Below are 25,805 nucleotides of genomic sequence, written 5' to 3' on the forward strand. Positions count from 1 at the left end.
AAATAAGTTTGGTGTATTTGGGATGCGTATTTGTTATAAAATCGTATTATAAAAACGAAATAATATTATTCCCCTACAGTGCTGCTGTCTACGGTGACGGACGCGAACAGAACGAATCGTGCTCTCTATCAACTGCCGCGGGAACCAGGCACTCGTTAATACATATTTTCCTTTGTTTATCGCGATGGGCGTTATTATTAATGAATTATAAATAAAATTTCGTGCCCGGGGCCACAATTGCATATCATTTTGAGCACTGGAAGACATAAAAACATAAAATATTCTCGAAAAATTTTAATCTGTGGGTTTGATTGCTTATTACAACAACAATTTTGGCAATAAAGGTTTATTTTTTTTGCATTTTAAAAATCTGATTGCTAGGATAATTTCAAGTATTTATTCTTTTATTATTAAAAAATGTAGCATCTGTCGGCAAGTGCAGTAATAATAGGTTATGTTAGATATTTGATCACAGTTTATTTATATGAAAAATTGTTCATAATTATATTTAAACGAAAAGTTAATGTGGTTTTCATTGCTTATTACAACAACAATTTCGGCAATATAGGTTAATTATTCTTACATTTTAAAAATCTGATTACTAGTATAATTTCAAGTATTTATTCTTTTATTATTAAAATAAAAATGATTCAATTTTATTCATAAAAAAAAGTATGCAATCATTTCATCAATGTTTTGATATGACGTCACGTTAAACTATCGTCCGTAAACCGACTTTACAGACAACCAATTTTTTTTAATACTGCATTCCAAATCATTGTAAAAGTTTTATTTTAAACAAAAAAAAATTAGGGTTTATGTAAACCTGATGTGACATTTTAACTTTGTATGGCTGCATTTGAAATTATAACCAAATCTTGGATTTTACTAAAACTGGTGATCATAAAATTTTCTTTTTACAGCGAAGTTAAGTTGTCTACTCTGTCGAAATTAACAAAATAAATATTTGTTACGAAAAAAAAATATTTCACTCTGCAATGCTATTTCTTGGGAATGTAATAATCATTATTATTATATTATTATTATTATTATTATTATTATTATTATTATTATTAGGTATTTTAAACAGTTGTGTTTATTATGTCAATAACTCTGATTATTTTCGTTCATATGTATCATCTTCATGAAGTAAGTTGAGTTCATGTGCAAGATATTAATACGTAGATTCAAAGATGCAAGCTATGAATTGCATACATATTTCTAATAGCCAGTAACATGTGTTTAGTTGTTAGCATGCAAAAAAAAAGGTTGAAAAAATGAATTAAATATTTAATTTCCAATTCACCATCTCTAGTGGTTACATTTAAAGCTCATGATGGTGTTAAGCCTTTCCATACAGTTTGTATATGTTATCCCAGAAACTCATCCGTGTTTTCTCAAAGCCGTTGTCGATGCGGAGTGTGGCGTTGAGGTTCAAGCAGTGAGCGTTAGCAGCAGTGTTGGCTGGCCACTTGACGTTTATCCCGGCGCTTGGGTTCCTGAAACAGGCAACAGTAGGGATGCCGAGTAAGGTGTAGTGAGTAGGCCACCCTGTCAGGTTGTGCGACGTCATGAACTAGGATTAATTCATGCCACAACCACTTTGTTTCACTTGACTCCTACTACCTTGGAGGTGGTGGGATATAGGGGGGGCAAGATGCCTGGGAATGACTGATAATTTGATAAAGGGTTGGGTAGACATGAAAAGGGCGTTAGCTAGTGCAGAAATGCGAGAGGCCACACGCCAGCCCACGGCAAACACAAGGTAGCAAATGTCCACTGGGTCGTGACATCACCAGTGGCGATGGCACAGGCAGCAGGATTGTCGCCCAGCGAGACACCCTGTGTCCAGGCCCCCCAAGAACATTGCTAACAAATAAACGTTGAACATGAGATAGTCTGTACCTGCCACAAAGGCGCAGAACTGTCCTCGTCATGGGCGTAAATGCCAGGGGAAGGGGTAAGGGGTGCCCGGCCCCCCTGGAATCAAAAGGCCCCTCGCTGAGGGGGACATGCTATGCTTGCAAAATTTTAAATGAAAAACGAGAATGATAAATTTAATTCTGCGGGCCTTCCCGGGAAATCCTACAAATTTTCACCCCTGGTCCCAGTTGAGGTCACCGCTGGGGTTGGTTAGTACTGTGGTGGCTCCAGAATTTGCAGGTCCCTCCCAGGGCCATTTATGTTTGAGGGGCTTGATATTTTGGAGAGGGGCTTTACCATAACCCCTGGAGAAAAAGCGGAAAACTATAAAAATAAACTATTTTTAACAACGTATTTAAGTCAACCAGAACCTCAAATTTCAACAGTGGTTTGCTCAATTATTTGTAAGCTTAGAGTATAAAAATTAATAAAAACAATTAACAATCAGTTTAGCGTAAATAAATTATAATAAATTACATATATGTTATTTAACGAATAGTATTCTACAGTTTAATGACAAACATTTTACATAGAAGGGCAGGTGGAGGGCCCCAATGGGCATGGGGCCTGGGTGCTTGCCCTGCGTGGAGCCCCCTGGGTGAGTGGCAGGGTTGACTATCAAACTTGCAGCCGCTAGACTGTCCGTTGATTCCTCATTGCGTCACGGCACGGATGACACTGATTGGGGTGGCGGTGCATCATATTGACCCAAGGTGATTCTGAGGTTTGGCGTCACACTTTTGGAGAAACAGTATTTGACATATTACCCAACAAACATCCAGACGTGAACTTTGGTTACCTACTAACTACTAATTTAATTTCACAATATATTCACTATAGAGCTTTGTTGTACATCTAGGTAAACACAGAATGTGTTTGGCCTCCAGAAAGGCTTGTAAAAATTTACATTAAAAATTTCTTTTTTAATTATTTACAATGTTGTAAGAGTCAATAAAATAGCCTTATTTATGCTTTTAATCATTGATTAATGTTTTCACTGATTTTTTTTTGTACAGTTTTTTATTTCCTTATTTTAAATTTATAATTTTTTTTTGTCTAGACTAACTTTTCATAGAGCCGTGTTTTTTTCTTAAGATATTTTAGATGGATTGGGCTAGCAAGGAGAAGTTGCAATGAGTTGTGTGCGTGGAAGGCGCAGCAGTTTCTGTCAGGACATGCTGTGCTGCTGGGCGTTCTGGGGGACTCTCTCTGTGTGTGCGTGTGTGTTTGTGGGTGCTGCGTCTGTTCCGGTGGCCCGGAATGCAGCGACTTGCCCCTGCACAACAGTTGCCTGGCGTGATGACGGCTGTGTCTGCTGACAGCGCAGCCTGCCAGCACGCTGATATGCTGGCGTTCTTGAGTCGCGTGTGCCGTGACTGTTCAGGAAGCCGGGAGTGGAGGAAGAACCATGTGGGTTATGGCATGACAGGAACATGTTGTGGGCGTTGTTCAGGAACATTCAGGAGAGGTGGGTGGATTTCATTATTTTAAGTTTTCATCCAGTGTTGTGTAATTAAGTTGCGTGTATATATGATTAAAATATATTGAAGGTTTTAAAAATTATTTTTATGCACTAATTATTAAGTTATTAACAATCTTGCTTGGTTGAGCTAGTTACAGTTAAATTTGAATGGGCTTGTTGGTAGTTGTTGCACCTGGAAGTAGGTGTGCTGCATTCAGGAATAATGTACAGAGTGCAGTTGTGTAGGTATGCATTTTCACTAATATTTATAAGCTGCTTCATTCAGTAGTGGGGATGCCAATCTCCGTAGCGCAGTCAGATGTATACCATCTTTCGGTACAAGGGGTTCTGGGTAAGGCATGGGTGTAAAAATTTGTACTGATGAAAAGATATTCAGAAAAGAATGACAATAATGGAACATATATTAAGATTGCTTCTGGCTGTTGGTGAAAAGCTGTAGCCAATTAATTTTTTTAAATAAATACAGTAAGTCCTCTATTTACGTCGTACCGATTTACGTCGTTTCGGATTAACGTCGCTAATGTTTGAGTACTCATGTTTCAATTTAAGTTGTCGCCGATTCACAATAACGTCGTTTACAATGACCGTAAATCTTTATTTTAACCAAAACACCGTATATAATTCGTTTATAATTCTTTGTTTCCTTCGGTAGTTAATTTATGCTATGTAGCGTAAGCTACATGTTCACCGCCTTATCTTATCATACATCATGAGGGACGCTTCCTGCTCTTACGTACAGTATGTACTATATATCTGTTTTTATATTTCAATCAATAAAGGTAATAAAGCAGCTGGTTAAATAACCATTCTATAAAGCTGAGAAGTACTAGTTGGACTTGTTTCCCACGCTGTCGGTTGTCATTTGCTGATAAAATTGCCCGTTGTCACGTCTGTACAGTGTTGCCAGGCGTAGCACACAAAATTCGGGTACACTTACCTCAAAATTCGAGTACTTACGGGTACGAGAATTTCTTATTTCGGGTATCATTCCGGTACACACACAAAAGAAGGATTAAAACATAAATGGCTATCTTCTTAAACAAAAAAATGTCATATGACACAATCTCATAGCAAAAACTTTTATAGTTTCAATGCCCGTGTGTAGAATATTAAAATGATTTGTTTTGGCAGAACGAGGTGGAAGGGGTAGATTAGGTCTCAAATTAAAAAAAAAGTATAATTTAGAGGTCAGGAACAAATAACTTCGCTAATAATATAGTTTTTAGTTAACAGCTCAATTATATTATATGATTAAAATAAATTAAAATGAATATAAGATCTTCAAAAGCATTATATATAACTTTTCCTGGTACAGTGAAGAGTGTTTCACACCCAACTACCCCTCTTTAAAAAAAAAAAATACCAGACCCCCTTAACGCAAGGCTATGCTACTGCTTCGTTTTCTGAGTATTACTGGTGAACAAATGGACATATTATAATTTTTAAGATTAGTTTGTAATATCAGTTGATACTATTTTTGAGAATACTGTATGTATCAAGCTTTACGAAATAGGGAATAGTACAGTACATTTTTGTAGTATTAAGACTGCTCTCTCTCACTTACCTTACCACTGTGTAGTTCTTGGCCGTGTGTCTGCACTCCGTAATTTTGTTGCACACACAAGATAAAATTTTGTTTTTAAAGTGTGTGTGTGTTTTCTTGTAGTTGACGTTGCTTTAAACACCAATTTTTTTTATTGGGATTAAATTGTAATTACGTACTTAACTGTTTCTATATACTGATAATTTTTTCTTGTTAAGTGTTACACTCGTGAATCGTGGTTTTAGAATTAAGTGCAACAGACTTTCGCAAAAAAAAATATATATATATATATACACACACATACACACACACACACACATTTTTATATGACACGTGTGTTTAACAATTTATAGAAAGTTCAGGGAATATTTGTGGGACGTTCAGTCATCAAAAGAGAAATCGTCTTCAGCAGTGACATGTAGTGGGTTTGATGTGTGTGGTTGCAGATCTGCATAAACATTTGCATTTGTCATTCGATTAACCATGTCTGGTGTTGGCCTAAAATTATGGCAACACGATTCGGATTTTTCGACACACTCGCTAGCTAGCAGTACACCATTTAAAGTTGGAGTGATTAATTTGTTTCTTTGTTTCGTTTTAATCAAATTCACTTTGCTGAATATACGTTCACAGTCAGGATTAGAGTGGGGGATCGAGACTGCATTCAGCACAAATTTTGGAAGTACTTTGAAAACAATTTCCCCTGCGCTGTTTTTATGTTTTCGCACCTGAAAACAGAACAAAAGTGTTTTTACAAACTGTGCATAAAATGCAAACAGAAGGATCACCACCATCATGGATTGATCGATATTTCGCTATAAATTCAATTTCGGAGTATGCTCCAAGTTTTCTACACAACAAGGCATAAATAATATATTTCGAAACTTACCGACATTTGACCTAAGTATATACATTTTTATTTATAACAGTAGGAAGAAATTGTTTGTTGATGCAATCACAGATCTGATGTTAGTAACAGCAAAAAATACTGCAACATGTTATAAATACTGACATGTTATAAAATGAATTAAGCAATGCCTTCTCATCTGTAAAGCTCTGAATTGATGAACAAAAATTGCTTCTATTTGTTACTAAAAAAACTCCAAAATGGTGGTGATCAATCTATCTAAAGTAAATATAATTACAAGAAAGAATGTGACAATATTATACCTTGTTCCAAAATTCGTCCACATCTGAGCATGATGAAATATCGTCGGGCAGTGAATGCAAAGGAAGGAGACGCCACTCATCATCCAGGTCTTGAAGTTTATCTGGAGCGATTCTTGGTAGTTTTAATGCCAGTGGTAGTAGGGAAGGGGTGTTCTCTCTTGCTTTTTGTGACAAAGAATTTTTTGGATTGAAAACCGATAAGAATGCCATTATTTCACTTGAAAAATCATATCTCTTCTTTATTTCTGTGCAGAGAGTTACTAGGAAAGTCCTACATTTGACCTTCAGGTCTTCTACAAGCTCTGGATTACTTATGACTTCTTTCTTCTTTAACTGACTCATTACTCCAACTCTCAGGTACAATTCATGCAAGGGTACAAAATTTCTGGAGTCATCTGGCTTTATGTCTTGCAGTGACTCTTTCATTACATATTCTCTTTTCATATATGTTGTTAGAAGGTCTTGATATGTTATAGTCATCTGGTCGTGCAAAGATGTGATTAAAACTCTCTGTGACTGAAAGTACTTATTCAAATTGACAATTTTTGGAAGTACCCAGCCAAGGAAGAGATATAACGATTTTATAAATGGATCATTCAAACATTATTTAATTTGTTCAGCACTCACAAGGTCTTCTCCTAACCACCTGTCGATGAAGAAAAGGCGAAGTGGTTCCCAGTTTTCTAAAAGTCTTTCTACAACAATTAACAATGATAACCAACGAGTCTGAGATGGATGAAGCATTTTATGTACATCCATGTTAAATGTTTGAAATGTTGCCAGTTGGCACTGTCGTTTACTGCTATTCTTTAAAAACCCATGTATGTTTCTTGCCAAATCTTCACATCTCCTTGGAAGAGCCTTGCATGCTGTACTAGCACACAAGTGTAGTGAATGGCATATGCATTTCACTATGACAATCCCAGGGCAAGCTTCTCTGAAACGACTAGCAACAGAGTTTTTTTTTTTGCCCATCATTGTGTTGCAGCCATCCGACCCGAACCCAATGACATTAATTAGTGGAATGTTTGCCTTCTGAAAGCTTTCTACTATTTTTGCATACAGATGCTGCGCAGTTGCTCCTTTTTCTACACTTTCAGCATCACTGGGCTCGAACACTTGAATTAGTTCCCAAAATCTGCTGAGGACTCTTCCTTCAATATCATCGAAAAAGCGTACAATTATGCAAGACGTCTTCACACAGCTGATGTCTGTAGATTCATCTGTCAAAATTGAGAACTTTGAATCACGAAGTTGATCTGCCAAAATGTTTTTATGACTGTCTCCAATAATATTTTTTATAACTGCAGTGGTTTTAGTGCGTTTTATTTGTATGGACTGTGCTATTTTGGAGTAGGGAAAACATCCTTTTAGTACTTCTTGTAGGTGATCCATTACAGAAAAAGGCAAGTTGTGAGCTGCAAATGCAGCAGCGAGTTTTATTTCAGCTTCTTTTACCTGCACATCGATTGTGGCGTTACTTTCTTTCTGGAGATAAAAATGAAGGCTTTGTTTACTTTTTTCTGTGGAGGCACTTGAGAGTTTTATATGTCGTGAACTTTTCCTGTGACACTTTATATTTGTAATGTCAGCTTTTATTTTACAATTGCAAACTTTGCACATTGCCTTGTAACAGTCTTTTAAATCAGGTGTTAGCCATGTACTAACTTCTTTATCTGATTCCCACTCTTTTCTGTACTTTTTCAATCTCGACTTCCCTTTAATTTTCGTGAATATTGTTTTAGGTTTTTTCTTTGGGGTGGATGGTCCACATTCTGTATCGTCCTCACTCGTGTCTACCATTTTGTCTGCAGAAAAAAATATGATTTTAATTTATAAGCGCACAATTAGTTATTTTTAGCATAATAATTTTATAAAAAATGCTTAGATCTGTCACATAGTCATGCACAGAAAGGCTTAAGATGACCTACAAGATTATGGTAGGCCAAATATACTCTATTTAACTATTTTCACTTCCATACAGCACCTTGAAAAAACTTGCTGTTGGGATTAGTCAAGTGCAGCATTGAGGTCACTTAATGCGCATATGCTTTTAGGAGTCGTAAATTATAAATCATATCATGAACTCACATAAATCACTGTTTTAGGCTTCTTGAAGTGTCAAGAATTTTGCATTTTATAATAAAGCAACCGAAAGCTTATATGGTGCTTCTAAATGCAATAAATAAAATTAAAATACATATATAGTAATTTTTCAGCAAGGATGAGAACATTTTTGTCATGAAGGCGTAGGATATCCCATTTGCATAATGAAGAACGAATGACTGTCCCTATTCTTAACTTTGGCATGAACATCTGGTTATATATAAATATGTTTTTAATATTTTTAATTTAACGATTTTGGTTTATAACTTATTTATTGGTATAGCTGCACTAAATGACAAAAAGGAAAGGGGGAGTTGAATATTGATTGCATAATAACAATGCATAAATATAAAATGCTTTAAGTCTTCAACAAAAAATTCACAAGAAAAATGTCAGCGAAAGATACAGTTGCAAGAGTTCGATGTAAACACACCACCCATTTCATATTTGAGTAATCTCTTATTGGTGATACATAGCAATAAGTTTTATTTGTGAGTTAAGTGATACAATTATTTTATTGCGAAAAAAAAATAATGAAGAGAAATTTATGGCAGTTAAAATGTCTTTCATGAGAACATTGTTTCACGAATTGTAAACTACTCAAAGAAACAATAGAATTGGCTTTTATAGTGCATAATTATCCACAAACCAGAACGAATTGTAGCGACAGCAAAGACTGATTATAATGCGCTCTAAGTTGGCCGACTCTGATCCATCAAATTAAATCATGCCACCTTAGTGCCATGCATTTTAAGAAATTTTAAGTGAAATAAATATCATTAGCCAAATAACTCGGACGTTACATAAGTTTACCAGGCAATTTCAATTGAAAACAAGACTCATTGAATAATTTCATTAATGTATACCATGCACAATTAAAAACGCAGGAGTAGTAATACATAAAAACAGGTAACTCAGGCAAGTGGTTCTACACACGAACATATTTCATATTTATTATTAGTTTACCTGTATATTCCCAATATATTCCAAGTATGTATGTTGGGTCAAACTTGAGTTATCTCACTACTTATATTCTGCCACTTAACACACTACAACCACACACTGCGCACAGAAATAGAAACAGTACTTTACCCTTTACCCCACTGACCTGCTTCAGACTAACGAGGGGGAATCACAGTTTTTTTTAAGTGGACAAAGAACAGGGGGAATCCCTTTATTACAAAAAGGTAAAAAAGAAAACAGGATTCCTGGGTGAATTTATCTTGTAATAATGTATATTTTAGTAATGCATAAAACAATGTCATATATTAAAATATTAGCTAATAAAGTTACTGTTATAAAACCGAAATATTTTATTAAAATAAAAAAGAAGAGAATTTTTTACTATTGATTTTTTCGTTTTATAAAATTCGGGTACATTTGCGTACCCGAGCAAGTGTTCTCGGGTACCAGGTACAGACACAGTAATTCGGGTATGCGTACCCGAATTCGGGTACGTCTGGCAACACTGCGTCTGTATGCCAGCGCTTCCGGCCGACCTTGGGCCGTGGCCGGCCGGTGGCATGAAACATGGCTCATTTTGCGTCGTTTCTATTTACGTCGCGGTTTTCAGGAACGTAACCCCGACGTAAACCGAGGACTTACTGTAAATAAATAAAAAAAGTGGGGGTGCACAGAGGTAAGCTAATGGTATGATGGGATGTGCAGCAATGGTTCAGATAGAGAAAATCACGTTAGTAAAGGTAACAAAAAATTATACATTGGAATTAAGTTTTAGGTATGATAAAAATTTTAAAAACAAAATTGCATGTATAAAATTCCTTTAACGAGTATTTGTTTTCGTAAAACTGCCAGAAAGCAGTTGCCTGCATTCATGGTGTTTGCATAGGTTACGTACCCAGTTTTTGCGAAGTTGGTCCAAATGGACACTATATGTCGCAGTGTAATCATCTCGGGTGAATTGGCCGGGAAGGGTTTGGTGACCGCTATGTAGTAGAAGAGGTACGTCAGATCATCTCCGTGGCTTGGACCTGAAAACACATGGCCCTCAGGAGCTGTCGTGTCCTGCCAAGCATTACTATAACAAGTGAAACTGCAGACCAGTGAGCTAATGTTTTTAATATTGTGGTAGAATAATTTTGCATTAGTAAAGGTTTTATGATGAATAAATAAACATAAAAATGTTTATGATTTAATGAAATGTTGCCAGCAGAATGCAGCAGTGATCAGTCACATTATTTTTAAATTTAAATCCAATTTTAATGTATTATCAATAATTGTTTTTGATGATGCCTTTGGTTTTAATATTATCTTTATTTTGTCATATCATTACAATTCATTAAAACAAGATGTGAAAAGATATTTCCAGTGCTAATAAAAATAATAGCTTGACTAAAATACGTAGCCTACCGCTAACTGTGCGAGTACTTTGTACTTGTGTCTGAACAAAGAGTGATTTTTTATTTTTAAGTAGTTTACTCTGCACATGACAAGAGAGTGGATGCATAGCATGCACCTGCTCTTTTTGGTTGAGCAAGCAAATTTTAAACTAAAACCACAAGCATGCACTCAACAGTGATAGTGTGGCACATTTATAGTTTCATTGGTTGATATTCATCTTAGAATGTGTATTGTTTTAGACAGTAAATGAAATCTTGTAGATACCATTAGAATGGAAAATAAAAATTGTAATATAATTTATGTGGAGGAAATAGTGTTACGTCAGCAGTGCAGGAATATGTCCAATATTGGTTTACTAGGTACGTTCTCGGAATGATTCTTGCAAGGGGGGAGATTAATTAAAAATAATTTCATTAACATACACCATTGTGGTGTATACTGGGTGTCAAGAGGAGTTCTCCCCTGTCATTGGCCATGCCAGGAGAGGGGTCAAATCACTTATTAACCCTTGTTTCTATTCTCAGCAATCAGTCTGTTTGTGCCTGATGACAGAAGCAGATGTCAGTTCCAGAAACATCTCACCTGTTTCCTCATACAATACTAGGCCTGTGCGAAAAATATTTTTTTTTGCTGTGATACGAGTATTAAAATAATCGCGAAGTTGAATTGAATAACGAAAGTGGTTCTGGGTGAAGCTGTATTACAGTTATTTTAAAAAATACAGGTTTGAAGTATGTAAAAAAAATTTTTAATTGCCTGACATTTGTAATTTTTGAACTGATATAGTGACTAACCTATTGGGCCCTGTAATAATCAATAATCAATAAAAATTATAAAATATCCAAGCGTAAAATTAATATTGAGCATTCATAAAAGTTAATGGAGTTCCTTCTTTTTTTTAAGTGACCAACTTAATTCAAGAAAAAAAAATATTTTCATGAGTGAATCTTAGACTTTCAATGTTTTAAAACTTAGCAACAAATGCAAAGATTCACATCTGATATGAAGCTTTGCATTACAACCGAAGCTTCAAATAAAACGAATAGCAAATTTCCTGGAAAAGGCAGATCAATGATTCGCTTGGTCGAAGCTTCGCACGGGCCTATAGAATACTTATTGTGTTCATTTGTGCTGTCGTCGTTGTGTTGTTCAGATTATATTTTTAGTTAATCTTGAGGTTTTTCTGCAACAATCTGTGTAAACCAGAAATGGCCTATGTCCGTGAAATTGTTTTGAATCAGTGGGATCTACCAATTTTTAGTAAGTTACGTTAACATCATGAATGCTCTGCAAGGGAAATGATACTTACCGTAGATGGGAGTGGTGGAACCGTGAACTCGTGACTTTCCCAACTTCCCGTCAAAACTGAACAAGTAGTTGTAAACCGGGGCAGACGAATGCTGAATAATTTCCATGGAGGTTTTGTAGACACCTCTCACAAACATAATGTCACTCTCCATCTGTGAAATATATATAAGCATTTCAGCTCACATTTTTTGTATGACAAAGCTTGTCCTTACAAAACTCAGAACCATCACCTCTTAAGATATTTATTTGTACAATCTGAGCAATGTGAGGCTGAATTTTTATTTATCTGAAAATTTTAAATGTAAAATGTTAATAATTAAAATAACAATAGAGATACCTAAAATTTAAAAAAAATGGGCAGAAAAAATCATTTACTGTCAAACAAACATTACCTCTCTGATTGTCTATAAAATTCACTTTGTGAAATAATAAAGTATTGTACATATGTGATTGCAAATTTTAATTCAGGAGCTGATTGTAGAACCATGTTTAGTCATTGTTTACTCACTACATCAATTTATGTTTGTTAGCCGAATATGTATCCTAATACACTGAAAACTAACTACTATAGATCCTGTTAATACAAAAGTCTCATTAATATAAAGTTTAATAACAGTCCCTAGAAATCACATAGGAGTTATAGTGCTAAATAATTTGTTTAATACAAAAGTTTGTTTATTATGTAATGTAAAGTTGTTTTTGTTCCAAGGGTAGAATATTAGATCTAGTAAATGATGGTTAATACAAATACCCCTGAGTAATGTAAAGAAACTATGTAAAGTTTCAACTAAAATAATAGGTACTGCTGCCATTACTTTTGTCCTTTGAAAATTATGAACTTCCAAATTTGATGGTAGTATGTCTTTTTGTAGGTAATAATCTAAACATCTAAACATTTACTTTATTCTTCTGTTTTAAATCCTTTTAAGTGTGATACAGGAGAAAAAAAATTATATATTGGATCCACGGCCTTAGTCATCCTGAAATGGTATTTTACAATCCCCAAAAACAGTCAATTTAGTGCTACATAAACATGTATGCAACTTTTAACTTGATTTGAAAATTATATAAAATTGTGGTTAAATTTTGTAATAGTTTGGTTAATACAAACCTTGTTATTGCAAAGTGACAAAATTATGGTAACTTCCAGTATGTATGTATGACTGTATGTAATGTGTACTCACGTTGCAGAACTGCTCCACTGTATGCACAGACAGATCTTTGGAACCAAAGTAAAATTTCTTGATTGCCGCGGCAACCTCTCGAGACTTTGGCGACCCTTCTTTCAGTCCAAGTTCATAGGGAACGAACCTCTCGAAGTCTCTGTTCATGGTCACCCAGTTGGAAGCAGATTTATTGAGAGCTGAAAAAAATTAAATGACACTGCAGCTTCATGCATTTCAACATAATTTGTAAACCTAAGAAACCTAAACACAATATAATTTATCAACTGTTTAATTTAATGCCTCACGGCACCTTCCAGCACCTTGTCACACTCTTTGTAGTCTTACAAGGGCTTAGCCATGGAAGGGCTACAAATAGAGGAAGTAGCTCTGCTCCTTACGAGTAGGTAACTAATTATAAAAAAAACTATTGTTCAAAATAAATTATTGATGAGTTAAATCTTAGCTCTCGGTATGCGGTATTTGGTAGGAGTGATTTTGTGAATGGAACGGAAGTCCTATGGTTCCATGGAACGGAAATGTGTAAGCACAGTGCTGCAATCTGTGGCAGATGGTGGGAACCAAAGTTCACAAAACCAAAGGGAAACTTTATAGTATGAATTATAACAAGATAGACTGTATTTTAATAATCTTCCTTGTCAAAAACCAGGTTCAAAGCCGGGTTTAATATTTTTTTCAAGTCTTTTTCATTTTTATCGAAGCCATTTCATTACATAGTTTAATCTTCCGGTTCTGCAAATGAAATGATTCAGTAGTCAACATGGCTGCTCCAGCAGTGAATTCTAGCGGCAGGTGCAGAAACTACATGTGATTCACATACAGAAATTTATTTTAAAACAAAATTTGTGTATATTTATCAAGCTCAGCATTATTTTAAAGAATCATTCATTAAATTTTGTGTATGAGTTTAATATTATGAGTGTATTTGCAACATGAGACCATATGAATTTGCTCGTTACCGAGGTTAGATTTTCTTTTTTCCCTATCCTAACTAAAACTAAAAGTATTTGTTTGGGAGGGGTCTGGATTAGGAAAGACTAAGTGCATCTCAGGCTGAAGCATATGTATGCCTAATCATGCTGGGTGTCAGCCATGAGGAAAGGGTAGCATGCTTTATGTGCTTTGTTTTGGGATTGGCCAGCCATGGCAGTAATTGATCCCTTGAATTAACTCCGGTATCCTAAACTCTTGACTTGAGTTAAGTTGGGCCCAGGTAAATCATACTTAGACACAGGGAAAACCCTGGGCTCATTGATGCGAGATTAAGTAGTGCAAGCATTAAGCAGGCAGGGTCAATACAGGACAAGAAGGATGGTCCAGGAAGGAGAGTCAGGGGCAGAAAGTTTCAAGTCAGGAGCTTGGGTCTTGCAGTCTGCATTGGTGTTTGTGTGCATCTGGGTTGGTACCAGTGATGCATGTGTTCCTGGCGGTGAATGAGGTTAGATGTTACACATAACTGGCCAGTACTAAAAGACTCGCTCATATGTTTTTGTTTTTTTATTAAATGATGTTCTTCCGTTTGTTATTGTTTATTGTTGTATGGCACTATGGATCCTCCTCCCCCATGAAATGGGTTGAATTCCAAAAAAGCTCTTCCCACTACTTTCATTTTGAGCTGAATACTACCTTGTAATGTTTTGATGTTAAAAATTAGTGTCATCAACTGTCATATATGACTGATGGCTGAAGTAGTGTACCTTAGCTTGTACGGGCGGTGGTAGTGGATGGAATCTCCTTTGCTTACAGCCAGTGTACACTTTGGAAAATCAAACCGTCTTGGTACTTATGTTTGTACCTATTATCTTGGGTGATATAGTAGTTCTTGTGTACTAGATCATATTCTCCTGTAGTTTGTGGTATTTGGTAATTGAAAGTTGTAGCATAATTGCTCTTGTACAAAACTTTTAAAAAAAAATTGTGCCTGTGCACATTTTAACATTATCGATGATACAGTTACAGTGTGATACACGTGCAGTTAAACTGACACCGGATTTGGGAAATTATTGTTTCCATATGTCTGTAAAATGAGAAATATTTTATGTCAGTGACTACCTGCTTTTCCGGTCATTACAGTAGTATAAATAATTGGTACATTTCCATGTGGTTGGCACACAACTTTTAAGTCACTAAAGTGAAAGATCTTTAATCTGGCATGTTTGGAACCATGATCATGTCGGATGAGCAATGTTGTTGGATTATCGAATGCCAATATAGTTTCAATGGAAATATATTTAAAAAAAGTGTCTTTCAGTACTTGCCACAGATATGTAACACCTAACCTCGGTAACAAGTTAATTCATATGTTCTCTGTTGCAAAAACATAATACGAAACTCAGACACAAAACTTAACGTAGAATTCTTTAAAATAATGCAGAGCGTGAGATATATATACACACACACATGCGCATGCAAATTGTGTTATCAGCTAAATTTCTGGACGTGAATCCACGTAGTTTCTGCACCCATAGTTAGAATTCGCTGCTGGAGCAACTACGTAGACTATTGAATCATTTTGATTAGAAGAGCAAAATTTAAAACTTTATATGAAACAAATGTGCTGAACTGAAGAATGGTGTGTTAAATAATACCATATTAATAGTACAAATGCACTAGGTCGTGATAACGAACTTGCTGCAAGGTGTAAGAGTCACTGTACACAACTTTTTACTCTTGGGTCCTGGGTTTGTCACATTTTGGGCTTAAGATATTTGATAAAAGTTAGTTTGCAAGCTGTAACCCACTAAGCCTCCCGGTAATTTAATGTGGTCGTAATGATATGTCTAAAAGGCCGCAAAGTTTGTGAAGTCCCGCTAAATATTATTTTGGGTAACTACTCTTGAAAGTTAAAAATCACATCCATTGGCAAGAGCTTCCAAAAATTACGTCCACACATCATCTGATGTACCCTACTCTGGCCCTCACCAAGGCTCGCGGAAGACAATGGGTAATGTCCTGTGCGAGCGAATAGTCTACACCCAACATTAGAAAGAGATGACTAAAGCTCAACTGTCAGTGAATAGTGGTTATCTGGGAGAAGAGGATTTCAAAAACCACCTTGCGGTGCATTCAGGCCCGCGTAACATGAAGCCTTTTATTCCAAAGGGCTGCACAAAAAACAAATTTAGTATGACTAAAGTTAATAGACTTTTATGTTTTTACATGAAACGATTATCACTTCACATATTAAAAATATTTAAAAGCATTAGTCTTTATTTCAGAATAGTATTACAGGTTTTTAGACAGCATGTACTTATGTAATCCATTATAGCCAAACTTGTATTAATCATGTTACTTGTGTAGTCTAAACTTGCAATTTTTAATTGGCATAATAACATATGAGAACATTGGGAGAAACCAAGGATCTGGGGGGAAAAAAATTTTGTCGACCCCCTCCCTATTATTTTGTCTACAGGATGGGGCAAAAAGTGTGTAATGGTTTTAAAGGGCTATTAAAAAAAAGCAGAGCAACTTACAGGAATGAGGTGTATTTTATTGGAATCACTATACATCCCTATTTATTTTATCAAGTTCGGAAGATCACATCAGGAAGATGGTGGCCATCTGCAGCGATGCATTAGTGAAGGTGATTTTGTAACTCTTTGACCGCTTTTCGGCACATTTTAAACACCTTTTACCCTTTTGACGGCGCTACAGCCCACATGGCTCCAGTTTCAATGGCCAAACTTTGATGTTTTGTGCACGCCTCGTCTCTCTGAGTGTGATGTGGAGTGGCCCGCCTGCTCACCGGATTTGAGCGTTTGTGACTTTTTCCCGTGGAGTTACCACAAGGAAAATGTTTTCAAACATTGTCCTCACATCTTGGAAGAACTGAAGATGCGAATTCGATAGGAAATATATCCCTCAAAATGTGCCAAAAAGCGATCAAATAGGTTCGAAATTGCCTTCATCAATACATCGCTGTTGATGTCCACCATCTTCCTGATGTGATCTTCAGAACTTAATTTAAAAAATTGGTGATGTATACTGATTCCAATAAAATTAATCTCATTTCTGGAAGTTGCTCCATTTTTTTATAGCTATTCAAAACCGATACTCACCTTTTTCCCCACACTGTACAACTTTTTAGTATCCACGATTTAAAAAAAATCTAAAAACGCGTAAAAATTACCGTGGCCCTAACTGTAAATGTGATCCGTGTGTATCACATAACTTGTGTAGTTTCCTATGAATTTGATTAACAATATCAAAACTCTAACAGGGCCCTTCTGGAGCCTGGGCTTGATGATTTCCCCACCCCACCTCTCCAGTTTGACGGTGCTGTGTGTGGACTGATGTTTTTAAAGCTAAAATTGCTAGACAAGTGCTAAAGGGTCTCGGTGCTCTTGGCCTCACTATTCTCTGAAACTGCGCCGAGTGCTGGCACGTATGGTTCACCCACCGGCCGCGGACTCCCTGTACTCGGCCGAGCAGTCCCCGGTCAGGTAGGGAACTCTGTTGAACTTGCCGGCCCGCAGCAGGCTGTAGGGCGTGTCGGGCAGGAACACGTGGTCCCCGCTGGCCACCGACTTCTCCACGGCTCCCACGAAGGCGTAAACCCGCCCGGTCTTCTTCTCCTGCAGGGATACCAGGCTGTGCCGAGTCGAGTGTTTTCTTACTGTTCAAGTTGGTGGGATCATATTTGGCATATTGTAGATACATTCAGTTGTACGATAACTGTGTTCTCATTGGTTCAGTCAGGGCAGGAAATTTACTTCTCACCGATCATGTTCAATAATTAACAATGGTGAATTGTGATAAAACCGAAATATCTCCGAAGTCATGTCAATACACGATATGACACTGAAATGCAAGTTAATACCCCATAAAGCACCAAGATGCGATTCATATCATGAAATTAATCAGAATGTTAATCGAAACTTAACACAAACTACAAATATGTTAGCTTTTAATGTAGTACATTCAATGAGTGTAATTTATTTAGAATGATGTTTGTACCAAAATTTGTAAACTAAATAGATTGAATAATTTTTTACTTTGTTTTGATCTTGCAACCTTTATTAGAAACTAATTTTTATATTATGACATTTGTACAATTTTTTAAACACACATTAATGGCCAATTTATTTTTATTGTTCCGAGCAGTTAGACATGCTTATTATAAATCATTATATTGTTAAAGTGCATCATGTTATAGTTAAAATGACGCTGTTTAGGTGAAATAAGTATTGTGAAACATTAAGGGCCATATGTTTTGAATATTATGCTATCTTTATGAATAAACAGAATTTATTAAAAATAAAAACCAATAACGCCGTTATCTCCTGTTTTGAAAACAAAATATAACTAGAAATAAAACCATAGAGTCTAGGATAACTTTGTGAAAACAAACTCAGTATGTTGAAGTTTGTCAAGCAGTTAAATTTCTGCACCTAGATTCACGTGTGACTACATGTGTATATCCACTTATCATGGTAGACACTAATTTTTGTTTCTGTTATTATTGTGTTCGTAGTGATGGTGATGGAGTGAACAGCCTTGATGTTGGCTTCAATCCCCAGCCAGAACCACGGAAAGATGATCACGGCGTGGCCAGGGCAGATGCTGCAAGATTATTCTGAGGGGGATTGCTATTGCCTTCCACAGTGTGAAGGTTAAAGGACTAGTCAACACCTAGTTGTAAGAATCCTGGAAGAACATCTTCCTCAACTGAATAATATCCGACCTGGACGGGAATATAACCTAGGACTTTTGGTTCACCAGTCTTGAACTCAGACCTTTTAACAAACTGGTCATACAGTTTATAGTAGGCTAGTTTTATTTATGTAGTATTTAACTTTACCAGATAAAAATAAAATTAAAATAAACTGAAGTTTTTCTTTAGTATAAAATATGCTAAATTAAATTATCTGTAAGAAAGCATGCATTTATTTTTAAGTTTGTATACATCTGAAAAACTGCATTGAATAATAATTAATACCCTGTAAAAATGTCACTATAAGTACTAGCATATTTATGAATATTTCCGTAAACATTTGAGTAAAGGCTCAGTAAAAATTAAAATTTAAACTGGTTGCCTAAATTTTTATAACTAAGATTATTAATGAAAGAATCCATGATGTGTTCAAACAAAAGATTCGCTAAGACGTGAAAAAATAAAATATTTGTTAGCTCAGTCGTTGCTGCACTGATGTCTTGCCAAAAGTATGAGTTGAGTCCCAGGTGTTTATTTAGGGTGCTTTTAATAGCATTGTCAAATTCAAACAGCATAGAGTTAACTTCTCTAATCATGATGTAACGAATCTGATACATCTGTGTAGTGGAGGCACAGAGAGGCAGTTTCCTATAAATTCTATATAGATAGTGGTCTACACATAATGCTCTACACATATTCTCTCTCTCGTAAAAAGAAAACTATATACATACTATTTATAAAGTGATTTTTTTTAATATTATTAAAATATGGTTCTTTTGATCTGAACACTGTAAAGTATATGGCAAAACTAAAATGATTGCATTTTTAAGATTGAACAAATTGTGAGATACATAAAGAAAATAATGTGCAAATGCCTTGGCTAAAATTATTTAAGTATGTATTTGTGTCAGCAATAAGTTTCCTCCAGCTTTCAGCTCTTACAGGTACTGGGTTTTTAATAAATGCAAAATAATAATAATAATAATTTTTTTGATTAAACAAGATACAAAGGAAGAAATTACAGCAGTCTGACACAAACCAATCACACTTTAATTAGTACACTCTTAACGTCACACTAGAAAGTTTTTAGACGTGTAATTTTTTGATATTATACTTTGTTTTCATCACTCCTGATATTAATATCCATTCTATATTTTTAATTTGGTAGTTTATCATTTTTGAGGTTACATTTTTTTGTGTAATTTTTGCTTTTTAAGTTAAAATATGTACCTATATAATTTGTTCATTTATTATTAGGATAGGCTCATGTTGAAGCATCTGTTTCATAAATGTTTCGCAGGTTCGGAGTAATCTTGATTGCGGTATCTCGGCGACCTCTCGCCACTCACCTCCGCCGTGAGTGCCTTCTCCTGTTGCGCAATCAGCTGTTCAGCCGTGAGGCCTCTGAGGAACTTGACTAGAGCCTTGGCGTCGCTCCCGTGGTGCCCCAGCGCTTGGCCGAGGCGGAAGGCGCGCTCGCTGGGATTGGGAGAGAATGCCCACGGGTTCAGGGCGGAGCCACTCGCTGAGATGGCTCGATTAAACAAACCTGGCAAATGGCAATCTGACTATTTTAATATGAATATAAAAAAATACTTTGCTACATGCAGAATGTTATTTCAGATTATTTAACATTAATAAACCTTAACGCCATTCAATTGATAAACATGTTTATCCTTAAACAGATGAATAGCTTCTAACTTGCTCTAATTTTTATTATTTTGGTCAAATTCATTATATTAAATATTGTACAGCTTTTTTATTATATAAATTATATAAATATTGCACATATTTGTACTATTTTACTCATTATATATATATATTTTTTCAAAAATATCAAGCTTTTCAGGAATTTTTGTACTTTTTGTTAGATCTCATTCTGTGTTTACAGTAGAACACGTCTTCATAAATTTTACAGTTTATATATACCGTATATACTCGTGTATAGCGCGCCCTTTTTTCCCCTCAAGTAAAGGAAAAAAATAAGGATGCGCGCTATACACGGAAAAAAAAATTTTGGGGTGGGGTGGAGGCGGGGAGGAGTGGAAGTCGTTAACTGCCGGGTGACGGGTGACGTTTCTGGCCAGCCCCCACACATACGCACAAGCAACAAGGCCTCTGTTTCACACACACACACACACACACGCGCGCGCGCGCGCAAGCTCGCACATCATGGTCTCTTGTTTATTTTTAGACCTCCCCCCTTTTCAGATAGCCAGCTCAGAAGTAGTAAAAAGAGAGAGAGAGAAAGAGAGAATGTTGTCACCAGTTCCCCCCCCCCCCCCCGGCCAGCTTCTTCGCTTCCTCCATTCCTCACCGGTGAGTCATAGAGATGAGTGAAATCGTTACTTTTCAATACCGGTAATAGCAGTTACGGTTCCATCTCAATAACCGGTTATTTAAATGGTTATCGTTACCAGTTATTAAACGTAATAATCTGTCTTCCATCCCACACTAATCCATCAAATTATGGTAATTTTATTTTTTAATGATAATTTTAGTTACGATTGTATCTGAAATTATATACAATTTGATTCAAACACATTGATTATTTGCATGATTATGAAGCATTGTCAGAGTGACAATGATTGAAACCTTTGACAAAATTTAGCCCATATTTCGCTAAAATTTGATGTGTATATGCTTTATTTTAACCTACCTGCCACTTTCTAATAGTGTTAGATAATCAAGAATTAGTTAAAATGTCGACCGCGAGCAGATAACTCCGTCGATCGCGAATAAAGAACTATTTCGGGCTATCGGGAAATAAGAACTGTTTCGGTGGATCGCGAATAAAGAACTCTTTCGGGCTATTGGGAATAAATAACTGTTTCGATGGATCGCGAATAAAGAACAGTTTCGGGGTTTCGGGAATAAAGAACTATTTCGGGCTATCGGGAATAAAGAACTGTTTCGGGCTATCGGGAAATAAGAACTGTTTCGGTGGATCGCGAATAAAGAACTCTTTCGGGCTATTGGGAATAAATGACTGTTTCTCTCGATCGCGAATAGAGAACTGTTTCGGTCGATCGTGAATCGAGAACTGATCTGTCGATCTCGAAATTATAACTGTTTATGTGATTGCGAGTACAAAAATGTTTACTTCAAATAATAGCAGACAGCTCTGTTCGGTTTATAACACTGGAATCTAACACTTTTAATTTTAATTTCAAAAATAATTATTACTTACATTCGCTGGATTAATAATTGTTACATTTTCAGTGCTGGTATTTGAAGTAGGTCTGCTCACTGGTAAAATTACGAGATGTTTCAGACGATAGTGTTTTTGTAAATTATTTGTTGTACTTTTGTAACACAACTAATGCTTACAAATTTTACACAGTGCATGCTCAGTACATACTGACCGGAATAAAAAAGTTCCAAATGTTACTTGTTTTCCGTCTGTTGTATTTAGTATTCATTGTATGGTTGTCTCAAAAGCTCTTTAAAACATCACGTTAGTACATTAACGAAAATAATAATACTTTAAAAAAAACTGAAGGCAGTTTGTAACTGGAACTTAACTATTTGAAGAAGATAAAAAATAAACTGCTAAACGAATATTGTATAACCGAGAAATGTGAAGGGGGAGCCCCTGTAAATAGATAATGTCTATTAGACAGTTTAATTAAAATACTTGTAGCTGTCTGAAAATCGATACTATCGATAGCAAGAACTGTATGTTCACCAATTCCCAAGAACTTCTAAATGCTAAACGGTTATTAAATACCGAGAACTGTTAGGTAAAATATCGTATCGACATTTTCGTTAAAATCGATATAACGGTATGAGATCTTTATATGAACGTTTTCCAAGAAAGACTTTTAACTATTCGTTATTAATTATAGCAAATAAGTTTTGATCACTCGACATGGGATCGTAAATTAATAAACAAAACTCTGATTAGTGTTATTATGTCCAATCATCATAACTTTTAATATGAAAAAACTTCGTTTCAGCTGGTTTTACGCAAAATAAATGCACATATGGCGACATCTAGCTTCCTCCTTGCTAGCTACTACACAAAAGTTAAAATCATAGTATTGTATTTCGACGCTAGATCGGGCGATGTGTTCAACCACGCTCAGTTTATATTCTCTCGTTCTTGGTAACCGGTTATCAGAGATCCAGGAACGTAACGTAACGGTTATTTTTTCGTAACCGTTATTTTTACCGGTTATCGGTAATACCGCTCATCTCTAGTGAGTCATCAAGTTCTCCGCGCCAGCTTAGCAACGTAGCGCGGCACGCCTCCCTCCCTTCCTTCCTTCCACGTACCAGTTGTGACGATATAGCGCTTCATTATCTTCCGTTTAGACAGCAGAGTTTATGTATTTTCCTGACGCATCACCACACATCAATTTAAATAATCAGGTACCACAAAATGTTAGTAAAATTTATTTATGGGGAAAAAAAAATTTCATTTTTTTTTCTTTGGAATTAGTTGCAAAAATCGTGGTGCGCGCTATACACGAGGGCGCGCTATACACGAGTAAATACGGTATATATATATATATATATATATATATATATATATATATATATATATATATATATATATATATATATATATATATATTAGGGATGGGCCGGTCGAATCCTCGAATCCTCGAATCCCACCGAATCTCTAGTATTCGAAAGATTTGAAATTCGAGGGAAAAGATTCGGGATTCGAGGAAAAATGTTGATGTAAATTTAGTACTTTAAAAACTTAAATGCTTACAATTTACTTGGCCTGTTTACGTTTTCCTTGGAACACATCCTATTGAGGTACAGTAGAACCTCGTTAATACGTGATGATGGTCAGGACCGAGATAATCACGGATTACCGAATTTCACGGACTAGCGATTAAAAGCCCGGAAGGTCTCGTCAAGTTTCTCAGACTTCGGCGTGCTGCTGGGTTAAGGCCGTTCACGGTAAGGGCCGGCCGTCTTCGAATTAGTGTCTCGGCTTAAAAAAATACAGCACTGCCTAGCCATTAGTTCACGGTCATTTACAAGAGCCGAAGAGAGAAAGATAAGATCGTGCTGACCTTGCACCCTCCCCCCTCCACCCTCATCACACTTCGTCCAGCCGAATGCCAGCCAGACACGTCACTCGCCAGGCGCCTGCCGTGCGTTGGCGGGTGGAAACAAACAAAGGGAGACGGGAAGCAGAAGTCAGGACATCCCCCTCAAGTTTAAAGAGTGACAAATGTGACAGCTGAAAGGGGGGCGACACAAAGGGTCAAGGGTCGGTACAAACAGCGTTGCAGAGTTTGGCGGCCCACGCGATGGCTTGTAGTGTTTGCCGGCGGACGACCCGCGTGACGTTAATTTTAAGCGCTGACAATTTTTACTTCTCTTTTTTTTTTCTTCTCTTTTAAATCGTCCCGGATTATCCGATTTCCGAATATGCGCATCACGGATTAACGAGGTTCTACTGTATTGTATTTTAATTCGTTATTATATAAAAAAAATTATGAAGCATGTACTTACTGATTTGGGAAACTTACTTTATATTCATGAACATGGATGCATTGTCGCTACATTGGCATTAAATAAGGCATAAATCACAGATGTATTCTCAGAATATGCTAAAAATAAAATAAAGCACATTTAGGATCTAGACTAAATATGAATCTTGTTTTTTTTTTTTTTTTTAAATAACTTTACTGAGAAATCTGTTACTTAGTAATGCAACAATAATGCCGACTTTCATCACAAGTTACGGTCGCACATGTAGTAATAACAATGAAATAATTAATGACAAAAATTAATACATTATACAATTATTATTTTAATCGCAATTCAATTTAAAATATTCTCATACACGTTTTATTTATGAATTTTTTAGGACCAAGTTTGGTTTGTGTAGACTACCAACATTAAAATATGTATTATCTGAGAATTCCATGATGGCCAACCAATGAATTTGTTAGCCAATCATTTTGAGCAACATAAAAAATAACTAATATTAATATAAAAAACTTTAATGGGTAAACTAGAGAAAACACCCCGTCACTTTTAACTTCGGGCATATTAATCACTATGCTTTATTGAGGCTTAATTTAAAAAGACGCACGACAATATTTCTTATGGCCTAAAACCATTCAAGCCAAGATGGCGCCTTTCAGTTTTCATTAAATATTTCAGGTAAGCGTTTACCTTCATTTGGGACTTAAACAAATGTCAAGTTGGTAACTACAAAATATTGTTCCGTCGGATGTTGAATTTCGTTTTCCGATTTCCGTGGATACATGAATCACTGTACTCACAGATAATGCCTGAATGCCTTAAATCCACCAAGTCGGATTCTACAGCAATTGATGAAGTGACCAGATTCTTACGTGATCCTACAGTTAACCCAGAAATAAACATTCTCGAATACTGGAAAACTGTCTGCGTGTTCACCCAGGCTACATAAACTGTCCAAAAAATATTTGTGTTCACCACCTGCGACAGTGTTCTCTGAACGTTTGTTCAGCACTGCAGGAAACATATGTGACCAAAAACGGAATCGTCTTGATCCAGGCCGTGTCAAAATCCTTGTTTTTTTAAATAAAAATTTAAAGGGTTAAATAATTCTGCATAATGTTTAATTTTTTCTCTTAACTTATATATTATTTTATAATTAACCCTTGAGAACTGGATTGGGATTCGAGGGGTGGATTCGAGGTACTGTTTGGAATTCGGATTCGAGAAAAATGGGATTCGAACCATCACTAATATATATATATATATATATATATATATATATATATATATATATATATATATATAAAATGAATATTACATTTGTTATGAATATTTGATATATATATATATAAACATCAAATATTCATAACAAATGTACTTCACTATGAGGTGCAACATCCCAAATATCAATACTGTACATTTGAAGAAGGCAATAATCTTTACAATCATTTTTAGGGTCGTTCCAATACTGAGTACTGGTATCAGATGTCAGCTGATACCATGGTATCCGCACAGGTATCGGAGGTATCAGAAAAGATGTGTTCACCACTTTGATTTTTTTAATACTTGTTTTGTTTATTTGTCGTAGTTTTAATAATATTTTTATATTTATTGAAT

General features: G+C 35.8%; 2 protein-coding genes across 2 annotated transcripts in view; both read right to left on the reverse strand.

Moving 5' to 3' along the window:
• Positions 1 to 1,274: 1,274 nt before the first annotated feature.
• The window catches only part of LOC134540692 (juvenile hormone esterase), a 35,998-nt gene continuing 11,467 nt past the window's right edge, over positions 1,275 to 25,805 (reverse strand). Inside the window, exons 6-11 of the mRNA XM_063383572.1 lie at positions 20,081 to 20,280; positions 17,478 to 17,652; positions 13,079 to 13,257; positions 11,896 to 12,046; positions 10,084 to 10,216; positions 1,275 to 1,499 (exon numbers count right to left, since the gene is read on the reverse strand). Coding sequence (XP_063239642.1) covers positions 1,343 to 1,499; positions 10,084 to 10,216; positions 11,896 to 12,046; positions 13,079 to 13,257; positions 17,478 to 17,652; positions 20,081 to 20,280 — 995 coding nt within the window. The 3' untranslated portion in view covers positions 1,275 to 1,342. The remainder of the gene's footprint in view (positions 1,500 to 10,083; positions 10,217 to 11,895; positions 12,047 to 13,078; positions 13,258 to 17,477; positions 17,653 to 20,080; positions 20,281 to 25,805) is intronic.
• On the reverse strand, positions 5,249 to 7,843 carry LOC134540700 (uncharacterized). The gene is made up of 2 exons (XM_063383584.1): positions 6,120 to 7,843; positions 5,249 to 5,677 (listed from the first exon to the last, which is right to left on the reverse strand). Exon 1 carries the CDS (start codon positions 7,740 to 7,742, stop codon positions 6,723 to 6,725), a length of 1,020 nt encoding a protein of 339 aa, XP_063239654.1. The 5' UTR covers positions 7,743 to 7,843; the 3' UTR covers positions 5,249 to 5,677; positions 6,120 to 6,722.

This window comes from Bacillus rossius, chromosome 1, assembly GCF_032445375.1.
Source record: "Bacillus rossius redtenbacheri isolate Brsri chromosome 1, Brsri_v3, whole genome shotgun sequence".
In the NCBI taxonomy this organism is placed as follows: Eukaryota; Metazoa; Arthropoda; class Insecta; order Phasmatodea; family Bacillidae; genus Bacillus; species Bacillus rossius.

What these genes read in the sequence shown, in the direction of transcription:
- LOC134540700 (XM_063383584.1), bottom strand. Translation starts at nt 7,742, where the DNA reads ATGTGCAAAGTTTGCAATTGTAAAATAAAAGCTGACATTACAAATATA.